Consider the following 20,683-nt stretch of genomic DNA (forward strand, 5'->3'; position numbering starts at 1 on the left):
ATGCGGAGGCCACAGTGGCAGCCGATACAGGCGCTGCCGGAAGATCCTCAATCAGAAGGAGCGATGAAGCTGGAGCCGGGTCTTCCACAACTGCTGGAAGAGGGCAACGGCTGAGGGCGTCGGCATGGCCCATCGATTTCCCCGGGCGATGGATGAGCCGGTAGTGGTAGGCAGCCAGGAAAACAGTCCATCGCAGCATGCGTGGTGAGAGGACCGGTGGAGTTGGACGATCACCGGCGAGGAGGCCCAGGAGTGGCTTGTGGTCAGTGATGAGGTCAAAAGTCCTGCCATAGAGGTATTCATGGAACCTCTTCACTCCAGCCACAAGTGCCAATGCCTCCTTGTCGAGCTGGCTGTAATTCCGTTCCGTCGGAGATAGTGTCCTGGAAAAGTAGGCGAGCGGTGCTTCTCTTCCATCTGGAAAACGGTGACTAAGGACAGCACCGATGCCAAAAGGTGAGGCGTCGCAGGCAAGGACCAGCGGCCTGGATTCACTGTACTGTACCAGCACACTGTCTGAAGAAAGGAGAGCCTTGACCGCGTTGAAGGCCGCCGTCTCCCGATGACCCCAGGCCCAAGGCGTCTTAGTGCTAAGGAGTCGGTGAAGAGGCTCAGCCACTGTGGCTTTGTGGGGCAGGAACATGTTATAAAAGTTCAGCAGCCCCAGGAATGCCTGCAACTCTGTTTTGTTCTTTGGGGTGGGGGCCTGCTGGATAGCGCGGATCTTGGATGTGGTTGGATGAAGACCGGAGGCATCGATAAGATAGCCCAGGAACTCTACCTGTGGAACGGCGATCTGGCACTTCTCCCTCTTTACCTTGAGCCCGGCCTCCTGGAACCTGGTCAGCACGGCACGGAGGTGCTCGAACAGCTGCTGGTGTGAGTCTGCAGACACCAAGACGTCATCAAAATATGGTACCACGCCCGGAAGCCCTTGCAGGAGACGCTCCATAAGGCTTTGGAAGATGCCAGGAGCCACACTCACCCCGAACTGCAACCGGCGGCAACGGAAAGCCCCCCGGTGGGTGACGATCGTCTGGGCTTCAGCAGTGGCATCATCGACTGGCAGTTGTTGATAGGCTTGGGCAAGGTCCAGCTTAGCGAAGACCTTACCCTCACCCAGGGAATGCAGCAGGTGTTGGACAACAGGAACCGGATAAGCGTGCTGCTGAAGTGCCTTGTTGATCGTGCACTTGTAGTCAGCGCAGATTCTCACCGACCCATCTGGCTTGACAGGCGTGACGATGGGGGTTTCCCACTTTGCGTGGTCAACCGGCTCCAAAACTCCTTGGGCGATCAGTTTGTCCAGTTGTTCGTCCACCTTAGCCTTGAGAGCAAAGGGAACCCGGCGTGGCTTTAGCTTGATGGGGGCGACTTGTGGATCAAGGCTAAAGGAGATGGGCGTACCTGTATATTGGCCCAAGGTGCCGTCAAAAACCTCGGCAAAGTCTTTGACCAGACCCTCAGTCTCTGCGTTAGAGATGCAGTTGATGCCGGTGACTTCCAGGCCGAGGGCATCAAACCAGTCTAGCCCTAGGAGGCTTGGCCGCTGACCTTCAACCACCACCAACCGGAGCAGGCCCGAAAAATCCTTGAAAGCGATCCGGAACCGGCCAACGCCTACCACGGGAATGTCGTTTCCCTGGTAGTCTCTCAGGTGTACGCGGTGAGAGTCGAGTTGCCTTTTGGACACTCTGGGTACCAGTCTTTTGATGGTGCTCCATGACACGATGGACAGGGCAGACCCGGTGTCGATCTCCATGTCACATGGAGCTCCTTCAATGAGCACCGTGACGTTCAGCTTGCGTCGCGTAGGCGAGTCGGTTTGGCCAATCGTGGTTCCAGACGGGCAGCGGCAGTTGGTGAGAGCGAAACAACTTTCCTTGGCAGACTGGAGTGAAGACTTGGACTTGCGAGTCGATGAAGGGGGGGTGTCAGACGGAGCCGATCGGCAGACCTTAGCGATGTGGCCCCTTCTGGAACACTTCCTACAGATGGCGTCTCTGAATCGACACTTGGCACGGGAATGGTTGCCTCCGCAGCCAGCACATTCCGGTTGGCCCTTGGACTTCTGTTGGAACTTCCTGCGCTCCCGCTTTGTCTGGTGCACGTCATCGTCTTCACTGGAGGATGCCTCATCACTGCTGGCCTCTTCATGATGCACCGGAACTGGCTCCCTAGCAAGACGCGGGCTGCTGGACTTGCGGATCTCCTGGGCGGAGCGTTCAGCAGCTTCTGAGGCCACAGCCTCCTCAATGGCTTTCTGTAGCGTGAGGTCTGGCTTGGCTAGGAGGCGCCGTTGCAGATGGATGTCCCGGACCCCGCAGACGATTCGATCCATCAGGGCATCGTCTAAGTCTCGGAACTCACAGTGCATTGCAGCCTGTCGCAGGGCGGTGGTGTAGTTGTTGATTGACTCCCCCTCTGCCTGGTTCCGGTGGTAGAACGCATGGCGGGCAGCAATCTTGGACGGCTTTGGTGCGTAGTGGTTGTGGAGCTTCTCTTGGATCGTGTCCCATGGTGTTGCCTGGACTGCTTCAGGCGCAACCAACGCTCGGGCCGTCTCAAACACCTCAGGCCCACAGAGGCTGAGGAATAGGCCCCGCTTCCGCTCCTGTGATACTTCTGTCAGCTCGTTGGCTTGGAGGTAGCAGTCGAACCGAGCGAGGTAGGAGTCCCATGATTCAGAGGCTGGCGCAAACGGCGGTAGAGGCACAAGTGAAGCCATGATTCCGATGCCGGCGTGAAGGGCGATGGATGGAACACAGTGCTCTAGCCAGAACAGTCAGCTCTGAATTGGTTCTGCCCAGTGATTTCGCTCAGTGATTTCGCTCTATGATTCAGCTCAGTGATTCAGCTCAGTTCAGAGGCTGGCCGCATCTGGCTGTGCTCTGATGTCCATCTATCCCACCTTCGTCGCCAGTGTTAAGTCGTGGGTTGACATAGCAGCCGGCACAGCGATTTCTTCAAGTAGCTCTTTATTATGGTAAGCTGGAATACAACTGACTGCGACAGCTCAGCCGGCCTGTATTTATAGGCAGCCGGCTGTCAACATTGTAACCACAACAGCCCAGAGTTCCCGCCTAAAATAACTGCCGCGGACCTGAGTGAAAACTATCTACAGACCTGAGTGAAAACTATATACAGTATCCCCCTGTTGGCCCAGGGTGAAACTACACTACATAACACTACCTATGGGTGTGCAAGTGCTGATTGGATTGAAACATTTGCTGAAGGCCTGAAGCATATGTATTGGGAGAGGTTTTTGGGCTTTTCAGCAATCTTTTAGCCCAAACGTTTTAAATCTTGAGATTTTATTTCCGCCATTTTATTTTATTGGATCATTTTGATTGTCCTTTTCTGAAACTTTTTTTTTAACAATATCCTTTTTGAGGTGCAATCTCCAACTTCAGAAGTATTCTGTTCACCACAAAGTATCTAACATTTAATGTCACCATCTTCTTGGGCCATCAGAATACAAATTTCAATTATACCTACTCATAATAATTTTATCTATTAATGTTATATTTATTTCTATTTTCAGTGACAATTTATTGTTTACTTGTCAAGCATATAATTCTGCCTCATGCCCATTTTAATTAAATACCACATATTCTCATTTTCATTAACACACCTTGCTCAACCCATCTGGACACTGAGCAAGTTTTCTCTTTCTCCTGCATTGGCCTGTTAGATTAGAGCTCAAGATGAGGGGAACATAATTTACTTAGCAATGAATATCAAAATCATTTAATAGCCATTTTCAAATATGCTTACTTTGCAAGACAACTTCTAAGGCAAAATTATTCTGCTTTTGTTAAAGTGATTATGAGCAGAACAAATGACTCTGGTACAGCAAAGATAAAATCCAGAATATGACCAACGTAATCTATGACATTTTACTATGGTAAAATCAACAAGAGCTGCTAGATTCCATTGCATTTATAATTAGAATGACTTTATTGTAATTCAAGATGTGTTTTTGAAAGGAAAATCTTTAAGAATAATAAATATTATAATGAGTGCTTAGGTGAATAAAAAAAAATTACATTTGAAAAACAGATGTGTCAGCTTTGATAAAGGGTTACTTTGCATTTTTCATAGTGAATTTTTAAACTAAAAAAATAAAAGGATAAATCTGTCAAAAAATAATAAATCATATTTTAACAAAAATATTAAGCTGTAATACCTGTGCACAAATATTCTTACAAGAACAGTACAAACAATGTTTTCCCAAGGGAAGTACTACAAAAAAAATCTTATTACCATATGACAAATGTTATATATTAAATAAACTCAAATTAGCTGTGACATAAGCCAAATTTGTTAGTCTTTAAGGTGACACAATATTTTTTTTCAAACACTGCTGCTATTCTGGAAATAGAATCACTTGGCACTCTGAGAACCACAATGCTTTAAGGAGCCCATTTATATTATTATGGGAAGTTAAATGTAATAGTGTTAAGAATCACATAAAATGTTGCTCTGTAATTACCATTTATGCTCTTGAATGCAGAGGCAACAGTTACTTAACTTAGCATGGACCTTTAGATGGTGACCCGGAAACTACAACTAATCCAGAATGCGGCAGCTAGACTGGTGACTGAGAGCAGCCGCCGAGACCACATAACACCAGTCCTGAAAGACCTTCATTGACTCTCAGTACGTTTCTGAGCACAATTCAAAGTGTTAGTGCTGACCTTTAAAGCCCTAAACAGTCTTGGTCCGGTATACCTGAAGGAGTGTCTCCACCCCCATCATTCTGCCTGGACACTGAGGTCCAGCACTGAGGGCCTTTTGGCAGTTCCCTCGCTGCGAGAAGCCAAGTTACAGGGAACCAGGCAGAGGGCCTTCTTGGTAGTCGCACCCGCCCTGTGGAACACCCTCCCACCAGATGTCAAAGGCAAAAACAGCTACCAGACTTTTAGAAGACAGCTGAAGGCAGCCCTGTTTAGGGAAGCTTTTAATGTTTAATAGACTATTGTATTTTAATCTTTTGCTGGAAGCCGCCCTGAGTGGCTGGGGAAACCCAGCCAAATGGGCGGGGTATAAATTTATTATTATTATTATTATTATTATTATTATTATTATTATTATTATTATTATTATTATTACAAATGGTTTCACATTACAAGAAAGGAGAGCCCGGCTAAACATCAGGAAGAACTTTTTGACAGTAACAGCAATACTAGTAATAATAATTATGATTTGTACCCTGCTCATCTCGCTGGGTTGCCTCAAGAGTTGTTCAAGAGTGGAAGAGACTCCCATGAAGGGTGATGGAGGTTTTTAAGCAGAGCTTGGGTGGCCATCTGCCATGCATGATCCAGCTGAGATTCCTGCATTGCAGGGGGCTGGACTAGATGACCCTCAGGGCTACTTCCAGCTCTACAAAACTGTGATTCTACGATGCAGCTAATGACTGACTTGACCTTATTTCTTTTGTAGCGAACAGAATATTGCACTGCTGGAACCCTGTCAACTGATTTCACACCTACTGACTTTGCTTTAGTGAATATCTGATGGTTGCACATACCATTTGGCTTCTTCTCTCCAGCGCTCCGGCAGCATGCTGCAAATATATGAAGACGTCTCATACTTAACTCAGAAGACTGGAATATTGAGCCCACTGTCAGTGTTGCGACTTACAGTGAGTCTACAAGACCTCCGGAAAACGTATTTGCTGGCCTCACTACTTAAGATCCTTTGAACTAGAGATACAAAGGATTGAACACAAGAAGAGTCTGCTAGGACAAGCCAAGGGTCCATCTACTCCAGCATCCTGTCCTCACAGTGGCTGAACAACAAGTAGGATCTGAGCAGAAGAGCATTCTCTCCTGCTGTGGCTTCCAGCCACAGAGAAACAGAAGCATTGCAGCCTCCAACTGAGCAGAAGGCAGGGCGGAGCCATCCTGGCTAGTAGCCATTGATAGCTTCCTTCTCCATGATTTGTCTCATCCTTTTTTAAAAAGCCATCCAAGTATAGACAGCCATGACTGCCTCTAGTGGGAGCTTGTTCCATCGTTTAACTATGTGTTGCATGAATAAGGACTTGCTTTCCTCCATCATTCACCTTCATGGGATGTCCACTTGATTGGACTTGGGACCTTCTGTATGCAAACGTATGTTCTACCATTATGCTAGCTTCCTTTTCATGAGCAAAACAACAAGAAAACAAAGTAACTTGTGAAGTACAGAAAAAAAGGACCAGCTTACCAGATTCCAGCCTGGATACAGGTAGTCAGTTCCAACAAATTCAAAATAGTGAGCAAAGCCTTCTTTTAGCCACACATCTTCCCACCATACTGGAGTCACAAGGTCACCAAACCACTAAAAGAAATGAACAAAACTATGGTTTTAAAATATCACTTGTTCACATTCTATTTATGCAAGAAGTAAAGTTCCGAAGGTAGTTGATGAAAAGTTACTGCATTTCTCAGAGGTGACTTCTTATACCTTTTCCTTAATTGTTTCAAAAGATTTTAATAAGGGATTCCTATAGGTTTCACCTATAAGCAGAAAAAGGTGGCTTGTAAGATAACTTCATCCTAGACATTTGCTACTAAGCCTCCTTTAAGGTTTCAATAAGTATTACACCAGAAACTCAGAAACAGAATTAAACATTTGCTTTAAAAAATATGAGGAGAGCTAACAATGAACTGTATACAATGAATTTGTGCTGCAACAAGAAAAGGCACTTAAATCTTGTAATACTGGAAAGAAATGAAAAAGCTACGTCATGCTTTGCAAGGTGGTCTTTGGCCCCAGAAAGTAGGGCAGAGAAAATTTGCTTTTTTCTTCCAGCATGGTTCCTGACTTTCACTAAGTATAACAGAAGGTCAGAAATATCTTGCCTACCCAGGTATCAAAAGAACCTCTTGAATTTTCAGAATAGTAAACCATCTATGCTAGTTTCAAGGGCTTGCAAATGTAGTCCAATTAACAGGCGCTCCCAGGTGATTTATTATTTAATGTAATTACTTATGTGTAATTAAAATTGCTCCACCTCCACTAACTGGAGAGTGGGCTATTTAATCTCCAGCCACTGAAAAGTTCCTGGTGTGATCACGTCTAAGCTATCCCTTCTCTCTATCATAAGCCTTGCTATACTGTTTCCTTGGAATTGCTTCGGACTGCAATTCGGACTTGGTAGGCATGATAGCTACCAAGTAAGAAGTTCTGAAATATCAAAAATGAAACAACTGAAGGAGAAGGTGAAGCACACCAAAATATAAACACACACACAGATCTCCACCTTGTTTTGTTTTTGAAAAACTTCCCCTATTCCTTCTAATGATTCTAATGGAAAGGAATTTACCATGACTAGTGAAAATCAGGTCTGTTTTGGGAGGGTGCTGGGAGAACAAGGGTGCTTAGGAGCCTGTAACATGTTGACAAAGCACCCTGTTTCTGGCCTCACAACAGGCAGAGCGCCATTGGAAAAACCAAAGCAGAAGAGGCATCTACCATAACAGCAGGTAGGCCTTCAGAATTGAACATCTTTCTTCCCCTACTGTGTAGGAGGCCTACAACTTCTTATGGTCCCTCAGCAACCCTCCGAAGGGCAACAGGATTGCTTCTAATTTTTATTTTTATTTTTTTAAGATTCAGATATATATTTCGCATTTGCAACAGCTCTGACTTTCTCATGATAACTGTATGCTACTATCACCACTGATCATTTAAACTGCCTCTAATGAAAACGACTTCCAACGAAGTGAACCCATAAAATATTGCTGAACCTTTTATCTCATTGTAGTTAGCTTCAAGCAAAACATGTCGAAGGAGCTGAAGATCAACGTCAAATGAGAACAGTGCTTAGTGCTCTCATCCTATAATTAGTTAGGGATGCATTTCATTGTCAAACAATGGTAGAGTGGTCATATTCAAATCTTTGAAACAAGCAAACCATATTTTTAAAACTCAAGTTTGTTGTTCTCTCACCTTTTTGGGTTGTGAGCAAATTATTCACTTGTAAACCTAGTTACAAATGTTTAGTAACATTAAAATCATATGACAGCCAGTGTAGTGTAATGGTTAGAGCATCAGGTGACTAAGGATGGATAGCTGTCCCAGCATTTAATACAAGAAGGTAAGCCACTGCAATTTTTTATTCTTTGATTATCATTTCTATTTTACCACATGCAACATAGCAAATCTAAGTGTTCTTGATTAATTAGATGGTTTATTTAAAAATATTGATTTTAATACGAGTCCTTAAAAATGCATGGGTAGCATGTTTTTTTCTTTAAAAAGAGACACTTCTCACAGACTTGAGAGGGAATGTCTCTTTTGAGTTATTGTGCACCATGAAATACATCTGCATCATCTAAAAATAAATGATGCCCATTCCAAAGAACCATTCATTCATATGCAAATCTATGCACTTTTAATCAATTAACAGATTAAATCCACATGATTAACCAAATCAGAGTCCTAGTTAGAATATATTTTGCAAGTAATCAGTCTGGAGCCCTATAACAGTACACCTTAGAAACTCCGTAAGACTATCAAATTGAAACAGAAGGATACTTCATGATCTCATGTCACAGAATCATATAATCAGTGTTCTATGCACAAATTGTTGATGGTGTTAAATAAGTTGGGTTGGATCCAAACCAAGAGATCCTTCTGCCCGTAGAAGGCTTTTGATCCAATGGACTGGACCCACTGGTGGCCAGGGCAAGAAGACCATTTTCACTAATTCCCTGTTTTCTCTAGCCCTCCACAATGAGAAGCCTGCAGAACACATTTCAAAGTATATGAGGAACTGCAGGGGAAAATCAGCAAAAGTTGACTCCCTCCATCTCACTTTACACCAGTGAGAAGGGAGTTTGGATCCAAGCCATTCTAAATTAATCAAAGGAAAAAAATACTATTATTAGATGAATAGCTATGCTGAGTATATAACCAACCCTTCTGGAAATGTTTTCAACTAGCTAAAGACTCCTTATATTTCACAGGTGCCTACTTCACAGATGTTCAATCTCAGTTTTTAATAAGAGTACTAAATTTGAAACACATGACCTAATGGAAACAAAATTGTAAGAATAGGAAACAGTGTGATGCATTTTGAACAAAATATATTCTACCAATTTAGCATTTGTAGTTAAGAAACAGTGAACAGCTTCTAGAACTTTTATTTGAATATTCTCACTTTTTAGTTTGAATGGATCTTATCAAGTGATGCTTTCTGAAGGAAGATATTAACTAAAACAGATGAGGGGATAATCCACTTATTACAGTTAATCAGAGGTGAGGAAAACTCTGTCAGTTCATTTACATTCATACAGAAGAGATTTCCCCTTGGCTGTCTTGTTACTAAGAAATATATGCTGCACTTCTGATAGATCCGTAATAATTAAAAATTAGCAGGTATATAAGTCTCTGGATGAGAAGCACTTCTGGTAAATCAAATATTGTATCAATAATAGCAGGCCTTTTATCAGTGACCACCATAAAGTACACTAGTCTCTAGATTATTTAGCTCTCCACCAAATCACATCTCCATGTGAGAGGGTATCTACCACTGCATACTAAGTACAACATCTAACCAGTTCCTATGGCATTCCCTGCTCATGATCTGCAATTAGTTCAATATTTTTTTCAAGTCATACTACATTATTCAATTTCCTCTGTGAGTTTGAGATATTATTTGTATGCTACAATGGCTGGTTATTTCTGGTACGAGATAGGCAATGGATGCGATTTTAGGCTTTGAGAAAGGTCTTAAGTGGGATATCTCTCCCTGACAAGACTCAGAGCCTTAAATGCAGAATATTGAGGTATCACATTTCCTCTCCAGCACAATAGCCTTGCTTTCCGATTTCTTTCTAGTGACAACCAGAGATGAGTTACTCTCTCCTCTTGGCTTACATCACATTGGTTAAAAAATAAATAAAGCCAGGCTATTTCTCCACCCACAAATGAAATACTCATTTTCCAAAGCCAAACTGACTCAAGTCAGCCTGATCTCCAACTCTCCCTTTCCCATTAAATAAGACTTACTTGGCTAGGTCCGCATAGTGATAGCATCTCATCTCCCTTGCCTGGTGTGCTGGTAATGAACTGGGAAGAAATGCCCTAATGGTATTACAGCAGCCCTTGGGGAAACTACATTCCCTCACAGGGTTGGCACAACTCCATTCCAGCCTTTATTCCTGTGCTATTTAAGTGCTATTGTGGGAAAATGTTGGACATTTCCTGTATTTGTGAAAGGGTTGTTTGTAATTAAGTTTCTGGTCCCTCTACACTATGTCGAACTTCTGCACTCATCTTATGGTACTAAAATGTCATATTTAGATTAAAGAAAGACGATACAGAGGGAAGAATGTGAAATCAATGTAAAGGGTTAACTGTAATATTTTTCAGTATATTTAAGAATCACAATAAACACAGAAGTATAATATTCATTGTTCATATACAGAGAACCATTGCAGAAACATAAAGAAAAAACCGCTTCCCATGTTTATGTAAGTGAGTAAGAGTGACTATGAAATTTATTTCAGTCACTGCAAGTTTTGACAAGAACATGGAACTCGGCTTGAAACAGTTATGGTGCTATAATTAATCACTTCCTGAGAACACCACTATGCTTAACTATATAAAGACAAAAGTCTATTACAAATCACACCAAAGGGAAGGAAATTTTACAATATTGATCAGGTTCCCATTTCTTGAATGTTGGTGAACTTCTTATGCTTATCATTATAGTGTTTATTATACTTAATGTCTGTCTGTTTATCATAGTAATGTCCATAATTGATGTGTTTCCCTTCTGGGTAACTGAGTTTTCCTGAGAGAACAGTCAACATGGAAAATGCTTTGACTTAAACAACGACAACAACAGTTTTAAGTAGCATGCTCACAAGTGATAAGGTTTATCTCCTACCTGATGGCATAGCTCATGCACAATGACCATAGTGACATCAAGTAAGTATGATATGGAAGAAATGCTTGGATCCAGAAGTATCCTCTGCTCCACAAAAACACTTAGTCCCCAGTTTTCCATAGCAGCATACGGATGCTTAGGCACAGCTAATAAATCTAGAAACAGAATGAAATGTACTTTTACTGCGCTTGTGGGATCTATTATGATCTAAAATTCCTGGTAAATAAAAGAACCATAAACCATATTTAGAATTATTTTTCCAAACAACTCTGCACAAATAAAAACATTAATGTATGTTTCTTTGCAATAACACGCTAGTAACACTCATAATTATTTGTTAGCAGAGACGCTTCTCTTCTAGTGTCATTTCTTCCGTTGTCTCAACATGCTGTAACATACTTTGAATGGGATTTGGTATCACTCACTGTTTTTGGTAGCAAAACAATAACAATAAAAAAACAAACTGTAAAATATGGGAAATCCCTATTCATCAGGTTGGAGCTGTAATATAATGGCTTGAGACACTGTCTTAAATCAGGACCCGCAAATTCCACTTCTACAGAACATTACTTCTCCACTCGCATGTGGGAGTAACACACACTTGCACCCTCGAACTTAATGGAACTAGCCTCTGAGTAGATATGTGCAGCATTACTCAGTTACTCTTCACAGCTAACATTATCAATACTGTATTAAAGATAATTTTAAACATTTGTCCTCACGCCAAAAATTGTCATTTTTTAAAATGTGATTTTTAATAGAAACCTTTGGAGCAAATGTTTTATAGGTAGGACAAACTCAGATCAACACAGATCAACATTAATTTTTGAAATAGCAGCAAAGAGAGAAAACAAAAGTCATAAATGAAATCCTGCACAAAGTCATACGTAAAATGAAAGGAAATTGCTACTTTTAAGGTGAGAAGCAAAACTAATGGCATTTGGCCCAGCCACGATTAGAATATTGGACTTGAAGCTCATGTCTCAATGGGTATCCTTGAGACAGTCTCCTATTTCTCAGCCTAAAGTAACCTACAGTACCTTACGCTAATTATAGGCAGTTATTGTTATTAGTACAATTCCTATACTGCCCTTTACCAGAGGATTACGGGGTGGGTAGGTTACAATATAAAACAGAAAAATACATACCATATTAAAAAATGAAAACATCAATCAGTTTAGGATAACACTTCATTCATCTGATAAAATGGACTCTAGTCCACAAGAGCTTGTGTCATTAATAGTTGTTCTAGTCTTTGAGACGGAATGGGGAGCCTCAGCTCACAAGCCAATCTTGGCCTATCAAGGGATGCAATCTGGCTCACACCAACCTCTCAATCATCCAACATTACTATTGATGTCAGCTGATGGGCTTGACTGCATTCTGTGTTAAATCCTACCCACCTGTCAAAGTTGGCCTTCCAAGAGTGGTACTTACTAGTACCACTATCTCTTATGTTTTACTCTGTAACACTGTAGGGATATTGCATATTGAAATTTGTGTTGTGGCATTGTTATGGCCCACTTTAGCCGGAAAAAATCTTCTCTTCTAGAGCAGCAAGCCAGACAACTTCATGATTTCTGAATCTGGCTTGTTTCCATCAGGTGTCAAGAGTGGTAAAGACAAGTCTGCAAAGGAACAACTCTAAGAGTTTATTGTTTCTTGGCAACTGTGTATTGTGTGCAGTGCCTTTTAAATTAGGAACTCTGGAATGGAGGTTATCCCTGCCAAAGGTGGGCTTGAAGTTAGTGTCACTCAGCAGTGACTTCAAGCCCTAATTCAACTGGCTAAATTCCAAGAATTTACAGTCAGGCACTCTGGAGTGCAGCTGATCCAAGCAGGTTTAAAGTTACCACCAATCAGCTGATTGACAATAACTTCAAGCCTTGCTTGGATAGGCTGACATCTTCCTTTGAAGTTCAGCTTGAGTGCAAACTGAAGAACTGATAACCAGAGATCATGGCCCCACCTACCTATCCAAGTAGCCAGTCAGGTATGGGGAGACAGGGAATCACTCTGCTGGGAGGAAAGTTTCCCCACTCCAGCCATAGCCGAGACCAACCACAATTTCTGTTTGCATTACAACAACTTACTTAATTGGAAACTGAAGCAATTTTTATTTTTGTCTCCTTGAATTATTTTCATTCCATTTTGTTCAATCTGCGAAATCAGTCAAAATACTGATTTCCTTATACAGTGGTACCTCGGGTTACAGACGCTTCAGGTTACAGACTCCGCTAACCCAGAAATAGTACCTCGGGTTAAGAACTTTGCTTCAGGATGAGAACAGAAATCGTGCTCCAGCGGCACAGCAGCAGTGGGAGGCCCTATTAGCTAAAGTGGTACAGTGGTGCCCCACAAGATGAATGCCTCGCAAGACGGAAAACTCGCTAGACGAAAGAGTTTTCCGTTTTGGAGGTGCTTCGCAAAACGAATTTCCTATGGGCTTGCTTCGCAAGACGACAATGCCTTGCGAGTTCCTGCGGGGTTTTTCCCTCCCCTCCCCTTTTTCTAAGCCGCTAAGCCGCTTAACAGCTGATCCGATCAGCAGATAAGCCGCTAAAAGCCGCTAATAGTGCTAATAGCGCTAATCCACTAATCTGTCAATGGGCTTGCTTCGCAAGACAAAAAAACCGCTAGACGAAGAGAATCACAGAACGGATTCTTTTCATCTTGCGAGGCACCACTGTACTTCAGGTTAAGAACAGTTTCAGGTTTAGAATGGACCTCCAGAATGAATTAAATTCTTAACCACTGTATTGGTGGGTAGTGTGGTCCTATCACTTTATTCATAAAAGGCAGTATATCCAACTAAGTTATACTCCAGGGTACGTAGGCTATATGCATCCACTGATTTCATATAACTAACAATGGATATCACTGAAGGTCTTTATAACACCTGGAGCATCTGCTGGCCCTGAGAAAAGGCTCTAGTGTAGTACTGTCTGCTTGTCATATTCACCTTGTGCCAAAGCAAATGGAGTAACTACTGCATTTTTGGCAGCTGGATAAATGGGTTTTAGAAATTCATTTTTCCCCAGTAAAATAATATCATGCAGATATGATTCAATGATTTGTGTAGCAAAATCTGTATGTAAGGTCCTGGTATCTTTTGTTTCCAAACATTTAATTAAAGCATCATAATTATTCGAGTTGTGCAACAGTATATGATTAGAACCCATTATTCTTAACCAATATAATCATGATGCAAAACAGAAACTATCAGTATAACACTAGCCATTTAAAAGTGATTTGAAGAACAACCTGTTTTTTAATTTCACATTTGTCTTTGGGCTCACATCTAAGTTTCTTTTCGTTGCTATCTAATTTAAAAGTGGTGGTTCCTTTTCAATTTGCTTAGTCAATTACATAAAGCCCTTGGGCACCCCTACCTTGAAATTATCAAGTATGCATAACAGAAAAGCTTGCAAGACATCTACCTGCAGCAGGTGTGCCCTACATTTGCAACTTCTCTGCATGTGTCCCCATGACTATTGCTTACACAGCTGTTGTTTATATACCTTTTCCCTTTCCCTGGGCATGCTAGAAAATACCGGTACTAACTTGTACTGAATTTACTCCTGGACTAGCTTCTATATTATCATCAGCTCCTGGTCAAAATGTAGTCCCAGTTTATTTATACACACTAAATTCTATCCTATTCTTTCTCTAGGCAAAACCTTTCTTTGTAGCTGCAATGAATTCCAGGAGGCTCTATTCCCTTGCAGACTGTCATATAGCTATTAATTTCTGTGTGGGCAAACATAACTAATTGACCCATAGCGCAGAGCCATATGCAGGCCTAGCTCAACCAAATGCTAAGTAAACTACCGAACAGGAGTCCCTGCTGTTGTGCAATTATCTTTGAATTTTCCTATTTAGAAAGTGTCCAGTCCAATTCCTTGCACTGGGATTCTTTAAAATACTCTGCAGCTTTTCTTAGAATATCATGGCTGCTCCCTACTCACAAGATAGCAGCAAACTATTTTGATGCAGAGATGCACAGAAATAATTCCTTTATAAGCTATACTTATAAAGAAGCAATGAAACATGTTGTCACACCAACTGCTTTGAATACAAGGAGGAGGAGGAGAAGAAGAAGAAGAAGAAGAAGAAGAAGAAGAAGAAGAAGAATAGTAGTAGTAGTAGTAGTAGTAGTAGTAGTAGTAGTAGTAGTTTGGATTTGATATCCCGCCTTTCACTCCCTTTAAGGAGTCTTAAAGCGGCTAACATTCTCCTTTCCCTTCCTCCCCCACAACAAACGCTCTGTGAGGTGAGTGAGGCTGAGAGACTTCAAAGAAGTGTGACTGACCCAAGGTCACCCAGCAGCTGCATGTGGAGGAGCGGAGACGCGAACCCGGTTCCCCAGATTACGTGACTACCGCTCTTAACCACTACACCACCAATTTATAACAATGCACAGATAAAATAAGGAGAATTTTGTGACTTGTAACACTCATATTCCCCACTTACATGTGAAAAATTAACCCATAATATTTAACAAATAAATGTATTGCTACAAATGGATCTAGCCGCAACTCCAAACACATTAAGTAATGTTCACTAAATAGATACACAGTTATGCATGATGTGAGGCAATATGTTGTCATTTTGTATAAAAGTTGCTTCGGGACCTAGATGTTGCAAAAGCGGTATACATTTTAAAACTAAAATAAAGCAGGACCTGAAAAAAGGTACATAATTACAGTCAGCCAGCCATGACTTTTCCAAGGATACATCATTCCATTCTCCCCGGTTTTCAATTCTCCTCCCCTCATACATCAGCATTCCTTCATGCCCAGTGAATATGTGCTGCACTCATTAGGATATTTTGGGTCTCCCTCCATTTTTTTGTACTTCTGCAACTCTTTGTGTTCTCAAAAGCTTTCTGATGCATTCGTTTTCTGCTTGGATTATGCTTTTTCAGGTGAATCCGAATTCATAATAAGATTTTAAGCTAAGTATTTGTATTGATATGGGGGGGGGAGGGTTAGGCTGCATGCCTGAGCACCTTCTAATTCCTAAATCCAGCAAGTGTTAAAACCTAGTGGGAGAGATCAAGGAGGGAGGGCAACTTGTTGCTGTATGCTCAACAGTTGTGGAATGGGACTTTCTGAGCCATAGGCTCCCTCACAAAAGAGGTGAGGGTGCAGGGACGCTGGGGGGGGGATCCTCCTTTGGTATGCACACTGAAGGCCAGCAGGTAAAGGGACCCCTGACCATTAGGTCCAGTCGTGACCAACGCTGGGGTTGCAGCGCTCATCTTGCTTTATTGGCCGAGGGAGCCAGCGTACAGCTTCCGGGTCATGTGGCCAGCATGACTAAGCCGCTTCTGGTGAACCAGAGCAGTGCACAGAAACGCCGTTTACCTTCAAACCAGAGTGGTACCTATTTATCTACTTGTACTTTGACGTGCTTTCGAACTGCTAGGTTGACAGGAGCAGGGACCAAGAAAAAAGAACTGACTCTGTTCTTGTGGAAGCACATCAAGATAGAAGTGCCTCATATAAGAAGGACCAGCCTTATTCAAAGAATCAGTTTAATATAAGAATTCAGAGTGACCAAACAAGTAAGCTGAGCTACACATTACAAAAGAGAGAAACTCAAGGGTTGCTAAACAATCCAACATTAAAGGAAAACATTTATCAGACAAGACAAAACCTTGTTCTCTTAAGAGAAATTTTCTTTTGCTTTCTGTAATATCCCTTTATTACGTTATAAAAGCAGAAATCTACAACTTACATTTATCACACTTTCCCCAAAGCTTCAAGTGGCAATTAAAGGAAACTAGAACTTGTGTGTGAACTTTTACAAAGTGTTCCCTTATAATGGGATATGCTAGGCAACTTAATAAAGGAAATTGCTAACTAATACATCACCTCTTGCTCATGATCTGACTTTCAGAACGAATTTAGTTAGAGAACAGGAGACACAGGATAGTAAAGTAGAGGCCTCACCATCGATACCTGTTGGGAGTACAGAGCAGCAGCAGCAGCAGCAAGAACCAAACTGTGGCTCCCTCCCCCACCATCCAGTCTATTTCTCTAGCTGTACCAAAGCCTAAAGCTCATCAACTCAGTATCAAATCACTTCCAAGCCTTTGCACATTCCTCATGGTGGGACTGTTTAGACAGGGCTATGCTTGTGATGTATGGTGACCAGAAGTGTAAACAGTATTCCAAATATGAATATATATCATATTTTTCGCTCCATAAGGCACACCAGACCATAGAGCGCACCTAGTTTCGGGGACAGCCTTTGAAGCCTCCACAGAGCAGTGGGGTGAAGGCACCCCGCTGCCCTGCGGAGGCTTTGCGCAGCCATCCCCAAGCTAGAACAGCGAGACAGAGCACTGTGCAGCACTCCGTCTCCCTGTTCTGGCTTTGGGCTTAGCTGCACAACCTGCATTCGCTCTATAGGACGCACACACATTTCCCCTTAATTTTTGGAGGGGAAAAAGTGTGTCCTATAGAGCGAAAAATACGGTATATCACATCCCAGGAAATGGCTTCCGACTTGCCAGCTAAACCTGGTGAGGGTAGCCAATGGGTCTTAAGCCCTTGCTGAATCAGTGGAGTTAGCGAGTTGTCTATCGCCTGCATGCAAAGACTGGCTCCAGAAGATTGAGAGGACAAGACCAAGAGCAGGTCCAACAGTCAAGAAGGTGGTTTCTCCATGTGCTATAGAGGGAAATGAAGTGGGGCTTCTCAACCGGTGAAGGTAGCTCATCTAAGAGAAGGAAAACTCTGGTCCTAAACCTCTGCTTCCTTACAGCCATAGTTATTTGTGAGAAAGGTTTCAGGAGTAAACCCTGAGGAACAATCCACACCCAATACCTTATGGAACATCTTTGGGAGAATAAAAGGCTAGGGAGCAAACACTACACAAATCCAGAGTGGAGTCCCTAAGACAGTTGGATGGCACCTTGTATGCCTCCTTCCAGCAACTCCTATGGCCAAGCTGGTGCCAAAAGTATTGCCCTGCTTTGTTTTGGACCACCTTACTGAGGTCTTGTTGTCTGGGCAGCCCAGGATCTCCATACACACTGCCCAGAATTGCACCCCAGAAAAGTCACTTAGAGGCTGCTAACGCAGCAAAAACAACACAGCAAGTAGCAGTTGCCACAGAAGGCACTGTAATTCCCCAGCAGTTTGACTCCATTGTCTCTCGCAAAAGGCAGGCGCCAACAACCAACACCTAAATGTGAACTTATGAAGCAGCCTTTATACCAAGCCAGATCACTGGTCCATCCAGGAGCATGCAAAGCATTTTACTTTCCAAATGAGCTTCAGCTCTCCCTGGAAAAAGACATGTAACACATACTTGTTTGTTGTAGGTCTTTTCCAACTAATCACATAAGAGAGTATAGTGGAAAGTTTCTAAATTAAAGGACATAATTCCATGGCTGCATTCACAGATCAGCCATGCTACTCAAGGTCCTGTCCCAAAGACTCAAGAAAAACAAACAAGTGGAACAGAAACCACCAGGGAAGGAAAGACAGCTGTCAAAAATGAAAACAAATATGGAATGTCCCTCAAACGGAAAGATGTAGAGAGCCATATTAATCCTTAAAAAACAATTATCAACACAGAGTTTTAAAACAAACATGTATTTAATGGGTTTGTTGGAAAGCTAGCAGAAGCTGTTCTTCTCTTTTCTTTTAATCCCTTGTAGGTAGCAGTGCTACTGATTATTTACGCTCTCAGGAAAGGGATTTACATAGTCTTATCTGAAATGATGAAGTAATCTATAACACTTACTCAAAATACCATGCATGCACCTTTCTGTAATACATCTGTCTACTGAAATACATATATTAGCATTCATAACTGACTAAAGTGGATACACAATCTTTGTTTTTTTTTCATATTTAAATGCTCTTTTAGGGCACAACTAGACATGACAATGGAACTAGACATGACAATGCCAAGAAGGAACTCAGGTCCTGCAAATTCTCTGTTAAAACTGCATGGAGAGAGAGTGGGCAGGCAGGAAACAATTTTCCCACCCCAACCCACTTTTTAAAGATTGCTTTTTCATCCATGGTGGGCGGAGGGGGGAGGCTTTTTATCACTGGAACCTAGCCAGAAGAAAAGCATGTAAATAAAGCAATTTGGGTGGAAGGGCTCAATGGCCCACTCCCACTTTAAATAGCCCTTATACCTAAGCATTTTATAGGTAGTTGAGGGCAGACCCAATTCTCTATACAAGTCTGCACTTATTGCATTTCGTTTCACCCTTACTGTGGAAGGCTGTGGAGATAAGATAGCAATCTGAGTCTAAAACTGTATGTCATTATTTCAGTCAGAGTCAAATGCATGTTAGAGACCCCCGAGGAAAAATAACTGACATACAGCAGTTCATTGTTGACTTTTTATTGCTTCCTATTGCACAACGAAGTATTTCTTAATATTAAGTGGCATAAACAATGGATGGCTTTTGATATAACAGATGCTTAATGCATTGTAAAATTTAAAGATCCCAAGGGCAGAAAAGAGAAGAAAGAACTATGAGTAGGGAGAAGGTGAAGAAGGAAAAAATAAGTTGCTACATGGAAAGAAAAGTTAAGTCATCATATTTTTAAAAAGCCCTTTTCTGTTATATTTAGTATGTGACATGCATATTTTTAAATGCCTTATACATTTTTATAGCACCTATTCATTGTCCATAGTTTCACAATTTTAAAAAAGCATCAAATCATTCAGTGATGAACTGAAAAATGAATTCAATTTTCCACTGACAGTGAATTATATTTCATGTACAAACAGCACTGAAATTATAAGCAATGCTTTGTCTTATGAAACAATACCTGAAAGAATCCATCGGAATTTATTCATGGTGTTTTGCGAGAGCAAGCATCTTTCAGAAAGTTTCTAGTGAGGAAAGCTAATGCAAAACTCACAACATAAATATCTCCTCTCTGCTTCATTGCTTGTAAGTTCTTAATGCACACTCTCCCTGCCCCATCTCAGTCTATATTAGATCAAAGAATTGACACTGACAGAATACATACAGAGGCAGAGGCAGCAGCCAGATTGTGCCAATTCTAAGTTGCACTGACAGTGCACAATGTTCAGCCGTTGCGGTATATAAGACATTCATCAAGGAAAGAAATGCATTCTCATCTGAAAATATTTAGATGAGAGAACTGGTGCAGCCCTCCCAAAAGCGGTGTTTTTAACATAAATACTAAGTGTACCGACAGGATGGGAAATTGCCAACAGCTATTTTCCTAACACCACAATTAATAGAGCATGAGGACTGTATAGCTAAAAACAACATGTATCTGATCACTGCACACTTTTACACTGCAAAAACTCTAACAACCAACTACAAATATAAGACTTCCATAGCAAAACCAGGCATCCTTTCATTTAAGTATGCCAAGTTAAAACATAAAATAGAATGTATTGCTTTAGGAGACACACTTATAAAAACATTATAAAAACATGTTATACATGTATTTTAAAGTAGTGAAACTTTTCCTTTTAAAAATACCATTTAGGCAAGACGTGGCCTTTTGGGGGCAGGTGTGGCAAGCTGAATTAAGAAGCATAAAAGAAAAGTGCCGAACCACAGCTAATAATAATAATAATAATAATAATAATAATAATAATAATAATATATAAACATTTAAAATTCTGTTTCAGAATATTGCAGCTAAGAGACATTTCAGTCACATATCTGCATTACATTTTGAAGGCACTGCTATAACTCTGTTGTGGTCTTACAGAGCAATTCACACACAAAAAACCCACCCTCTGCTGTATTGACAAGAACTTCCTCTCCAC

The 20,683-nt window shown here is 41.7% G+C and overlaps 1 protein-coding gene across 2 annotated transcripts in view; it reads right to left on the minus strand.

The window, feature by feature from the left end:
- TRHDE (thyrotropin releasing hormone degrading enzyme) overlaps window positions 1–20,683 on the minus strand; it is a 222,273-nt gene that overhangs the window by 116,209 nt on the left and 85,381 nt on the right. For both annotated transcript variants that reach the window (XR_014516555.1, XM_083463123.1), the window contains exons 4-5: window positions 10,892–11,046; window positions 6,217–6,330 (exon numbers count right to left, since the gene is read on the minus strand). Coding sequence is in view for 1 of the 2 variants with exons in the window: in XM_083463123.1 (XP_083319249.1) it covers window positions 6,217–6,330; window positions 10,892–11,046 (269 nt within the window). In the remaining variant the exon portion in view is untranslated. The remainder of the gene's footprint in view (window positions 1–6,216; window positions 6,331–10,891; window positions 11,047–20,683) is intronic.

Source organism: Podarcis liolepis (genome assembly GCF_965112155.1).
Source record: "Podarcis liolepis genome assembly, chromosome: 10".
NCBI lineage: Eukaryota > Metazoa > Chordata > Lepidosauria > Squamata > Lacertidae > Podarcis > Podarcis liolepis.